Below are 5,297 nucleotides of genomic sequence, written 5' to 3'. Positions count from 1 at the left end.
TAGTTACTCTACTGTGGTGATAGAAAAGGCTCAGAGGAAAAAAGTGCAAATCCAGTTATTCAAAGTATTACTAATTTAAAAGTACACCAATATTACCCCAGTGACAAAGTCCATTGTACCAATAAAAAGGGAGCTAAATTAGAGCATAAACAAAGACAGATTGAATCAGATTCAAATAAAATAGCAATGTGTCAGTCTGGTTTGCATGTTTACAGATATAGAGAAACTTATTTGAGGAAAGATAAGTGGAAGCACTGGGCCTTCTGCTGGTTTCAAAACTAGAGCTCCGTGCAAATTCTGCATGAGCACTGTTTTGCTTTCAAAAGTGACCCACAAAGACCTAGTTAAGGAAAAGTTATTGACTTTTACTATACGTTCCCAAATTATCATGGAAACAAAAAAAAAGAGACACTTACAGGTGCTGTGTCCACCTAATGCTTGGACTCTTTCCTCACATTGTCACACAGAATCAACTCTATTGGTGGTTCTTGTCTAATCTACTAAGAACTGGGGGAAAAAAAATCTTATTATCAGACTTCTCATCTGATCAGCGCTTATTTCAAATATGTGTGTTCCATTCACAAAATATGCAACCTGTTGTGGTATTATACTGGTACTGGAATTTTAATAATGTAAGCATACTGCATATAACGCAACCGGTTTTGACTCTAAGTCAGAGCACATTCCCTAAACAGTGCATATGAAAATAAAATACTGAATGACTCCTGCCACTATGTCTCCGCTCCTACCACTTTTCAGGGCACTGACTGTCACTCTTGTGACAGCTAATGTCTGTAGATCTGCTAGATTTCAAAAAAAACCATTCACTTCAGTATTGGCTCACAGCACAGAGCACTACACCTAAGTACATAGAAGTCTGCTTCTAGAAAAAGGTAATACCAAACTTCTCATTTTATTAAAGGGAAGGCTTTAAAAATGGAATTTACTGCAGAGTACATGGCAGTCCCTTAGGGGCTGTGTATTGCTGAAGTCTGCTCAAGCCTGCATTAGTCCTGCAGTGGGCTTTTCACCTCATTTTAAGTGAATTTACTGATCGTAACTAACCTCCACGGCCCCTGCAGTCATCAATCCTTTACCAACAGCACTGGTACAGCATCAGTCTTATTAGGGTTGTCCAGAACACCTCAAATCAGCTTAAATCCATCCCAGAAGTCCTCCTGCTGGAAGGAGACCGACAGGGTCTTTTTGGCCCGTTTTGAGCTCCATAGAAGTAATCAGCAATGCCCCTGATAGCTGCCTAGGGCTGGAAGGGGTTTGTCATGTTTAATGGAAACAGCTAAGGCTAAAAGAAATAGCAACCAGCCAGCCAGTATTAAGGACAGGTCTCATCCTCAAATCCAAATAAAATCATGGAAGGTTTTTGGGGTGGGGGAACACCCCACCCCCCCAAAAAAAACCCACCCTATAATCCTGAACATCAGATATGCTGAGCATTAGCTATCTGTGAGCAAACACCTGAAAACGAAATTTTCCCTAATCTCATCACCAACATCCTTCCATCCTCAGTATCTTGTTCCCTTATTTCACATGTAGCCTGAGAATAAAGTGCTAAAAGATGATTTTTAGAACACCACCTTCCTCACTTCTTTTAACAAATGCAACTTTCAGAGCCTAACGCACCCCTGAAATACCACGTCCCCGGCCCAGAAATAAAACTGGTGGGTGAAACACCTGCCCTTTCACAGGAAAACTCAGCCATGCTGGAAACATCACCCACAGTTGCGCTCTGTATCGGTCGTGTTAGACCTTGGGAGATTCAAAATTTACCCGCCGTCCCGCGCCGCGGGGAGGCCGCCGGGGCCCGCCCCGGCCCGCCGAGGGGAGGCGGCTGCCCGGCTGCAGGCCCCGGGGAGGGGGGAGGCCGGGGAGCCGTGGGAGAAGGGGAGGAAGGAAAGGGGCCAGCCTCCGCCCGGGCTCCCCCGGCGCTTGCCGCCGGCGCTGGGAGCTGACCCGCGACGCCCGGCATGGAGGAGCCCGAGCCCGGCCCGGCCGACTCGAGGCCGGCCCGTCTCCCGGACAACCGCCGTTGGCGGCCGGCGGCTGGCGGGCGGCGCCATGACCGAGCAGCGCCCGCCGCGGCCACTCTACTTCCCCCACTTCCACGATCGCGCCGAGCCCGTCCCACCCCCGGCCGATGGCGGCGGCCCTCGGACCCTCTTCGCAGTCATGGGCGGGCAGCGGCAGCCCATGCCGGCTGCCGCCGCGGCGCCCCGCTGGGCCGCGGGGCTGGCGCCCATCGCCTACGAGCCGCTGCGCTTCTTCTGCCCGGCGGCGGCTGCGGAGGAGGGCGGGGGCGCGGCGCGGCGGCCCGGGGAGCAGCCGCAGCTGGAGGGCGAGATCTGCGAGCTGGGAATCCGCCTCAAGGAGCTGGAGCTGCTGGCGCTCGTCGGCGACGGCTTCGACGCCCATCAGTGTGCGTCCCCCCCCGGGGCCGGGGGCGGGCAGGGACTCGGGGCCAGCCGCCGCTTCCCTGGCTGCGGAGCCGTCGCGCAGCCACCGCTGCCTGCCCCGGCCGGCAGAGTAGGGCTTGGCTGGGCAGCGAGGGGGGGGCCCCCCTGCCACCTCAGAGCACAGCCCGGCCTCAAAGGGAGCAGGTTCCTCCATCAATAACCCCCGAAACGGAAACCCCCTGAAGGGGCAGTCTTGGCTCTCTCTGCACCCACAGCCCCATAAGCCAGCCAAGGGACACAGCAGTGCTCCTGCGGGGTTAGGTGTGAGGCTCCCCAGGTTTGGTGCCCTGCACCTAACCCGGCCACAGGTGCCTGGGGGAGCACATAGGGTGCAGGGAGCAAAGCTGTTGTCTCCTGTCATCTACCCCAGTCACTGGTCGTGGGCAACCAGCTGAGGGCACAAATTAAAGGAGGCACAAGAATTACAGATGTGGTTACTTTTGCACAAAGGAACAAAACCCCCAAAGTCATAAAGTGTTAGCAAAAAACCAATTAAGACGCCACTTAAATCAGAGGGAGTTTATACATGCAAAATGTATCCACTACTAATGAGGTCCTGCGGTTGTAAATCAGCATTGATGTAAAATAAAGGCCACTGATGACCGCAGATAGTTGGAGGCATTTAAAAAAAAAAAAAGTGAAATAAGTTTGGCATTTTAATTTTAAAACCTGCTGGCCATGAAGGAAATACAGGAAATAAAATAGTTCAGCAGATGGTGATTACTGAGAGTTCCAGTAGGGAGGCCAACAACTGTAAGGATATGATGCTCATCATTTCCTTCAAGGCCACAGGCTGCCAGTCAGGAAGCTTTCAGGAGTGCAAAGGTTACAAGAACACAGAAAAAATGTCCATCAGATACACACATTCAAAGGAAGATTTCAAAGAAATTCTGATAGGTAGTTTGCATACCCTTACTTTTCAGAACAGGAAATTAACAGGTTTTTTCCTTCGTTATAGCAATATATACCTTTTTCCATTTTAATACCTATTATTTTCAATACATGTGAGAAACTTTAGTTTTCAGATATTTGCTAGACAAGAAATTGTAAGGAATATTACTAGCTTGCTTAACACATTATTTGATTTTCTTAAAAGTATTGTAAAAATGACAAAATTAATGACAAATTATGTTTTGTTCCTGTTTAGATAAACTTCTGAAGGCACTGAAAGAAGAAAAGATACAAGGCATGAAAGCAAAGCAGAAGCTGAAGAAATAGCCACCAACGTGATGAGGATTATTTCAGCTGGTTATTCTGTCACTATATCACTATAGAGTATTTTAATGGATCTTTGATATTATTTTTCTACTTATTATATGCTATTCTCCTACCAAATTAAAAAAAACCAGTATATTTTCTTCTTGACTTTTTTGTGTATTATTTGTCTGGTACTAGTTACTGATAACACTACTATGTATTTTAACTTTTTTTACTGCAATTACTATAGACAAACAGGATGAATAATATTTTCTTCAAAAACATTAAAAAATTAACACTGCTGATGTCAGGATTCCTAGCATTCCATTGATGTAGCAGGGAAACACAGTAATTCCAATGCAAAACATGGAGGGTTTTTTGTTTTAACTCTAAGTACGTTAAGTAAGTGCAACTGAGTAAACAGAGATGGTCAAAAGTCCTATGCCTCTAAGCAAGCTTTAGAAAACTACTTTCACATTAGCATAAAAATCTTTGTTACAATCACAGTGTATTCGTTTGTCTTTAGTGTACCACAAAATTACAGAATTTATGGCTTGAGTTAGTTTTTAACAGAATAGTCGTATAACATTTACTTTCAACTAACGTTTTACTACTATTTTTGGGACTAATAGTGCTTAGGCTAAAGCCTGTGGCAGTTTTTGGAGTGACAACATGTTTGGAAGGCATGTCCTTTCATGAGAAAAAACGGACAGAGGCAGTGATGACAGATTGAAGATCTGGGGAACATCTGCCATTAAAAAAGTGATGCCATGTATAACATCGAGAATAACCTAACAAAGTGGTAAATAGGCTCATAAGACTGATTAAAAGATACCAATTACTTTTTCCTGTTCTAATTCAAGAGCAGTAGGTGGCAGCATGAAATAATAAAGTTACCAACCCTGAAGCTATCATATTTTGGCAAGCAGCTTTTTTAAAGAAAGCATAATATTTTAATCTGTTTTTTAAAACAGCGTTCAAGTTGCTCGACTGTGAAGCATTTTAACACAATATGATATCAAAATTTTATTTCCTATCGCTGCTTATTACAGCATTCACTCTTACACTATCTTAATCTTTCCAGCCAGATTTTGATCTACCCTACACAGAGTTTATATTAAAAAAATATCTAGTTTATAACTCCCATTTGTCAATCAGCAAACTATAATAATCACATTTTATCAGAGCAGCTAGGAGATCTTAAACAGAATCTTACCATCTGCAATTGCCGTTGTCAGCCGGCTGTCTCCGCCAATATGTCAATTCATAGTTTCATCTGCTAATCAATATGCTTTTTAATGAAACAAAGCCTGAGCAGGGCCAGGGGAAGCGTGGTAAGGCCAGGTTTTGTCCAACGCTCCAGTGTGCCTCAGGCAGGACAAGGTGAGGGACCAAGCCCCGGGCCCATGCATGAAGCCCAGGGGCAGGACTGGCAACAAGACTACCTGTAACATAGGCCCATGGAGGGTCTCACCGAGGCAACCCTAAAACTTAGAAGACCCCTGGCAGGCACACCTGCAACGCAGCCCAGGCCAGGGTGGGAGCCGGGGCCTAAGCTCCAATGGGGCTCCCGGGCCTCTGGGGCAGAGAGCAGGTGGTGGAGGGCCCGGAGGAGGCTGGCCATGGTGC

General features: G+C 46.4%; 1 protein-coding gene across 1 annotated transcript; it reads left to right on the top strand.

Annotated features, from left to right (window-relative positions):
- Positions 1-2,076: 2,076 nt before the first annotated feature.
- C5H11orf91 (chromosome 5 C11orf91 homolog) lies at positions 2,077-3,812 on the top strand. Its single transcript, XM_050898449.1, has 2 exons — positions 2,077-2,434; positions 3,619-3,812. The coding sequence occupies exons 1-2, from the start codon at positions 2,077-2,079 to the stop codon at positions 3,687-3,689; spliced, it is 429 nt and encodes a 142-aa protein (XP_050754406.1). The 3' UTR covers positions 3,690-3,812.
- The last annotated feature ends 1,485 nt before the right edge of the window (positions 3,813-5,297 follow it).

This window comes from Gymnogyps californianus, chromosome 5 (assembly GCF_018139145.2).
Source record: "Gymnogyps californianus isolate 813 chromosome 5, ASM1813914v2, whole genome shotgun sequence".
Classification (NCBI taxonomy): Eukaryota; Metazoa; Chordata; class Aves; order Accipitriformes; family Cathartidae; genus Gymnogyps; species Gymnogyps californianus.
This window is presented reverse-complemented; position numbering and strand designations above follow the sequence as displayed.

Coding starts and splice junctions, on each gene's coding strand:
- C5H11orf91 (XM_050898449.1), top strand. CDS start 2,077: ATGACCGAGCAGCGCCCGCCGCGGCCACTCTACTTCCCCCACTTCCAC. Junction 2,435..3,618: donor CGGCTTCGACGCCCATCAGT/GTGCGTCCCCCC, acceptor GTTCCTGTTTAG/ATAAACTTCTGAAGGCACTG.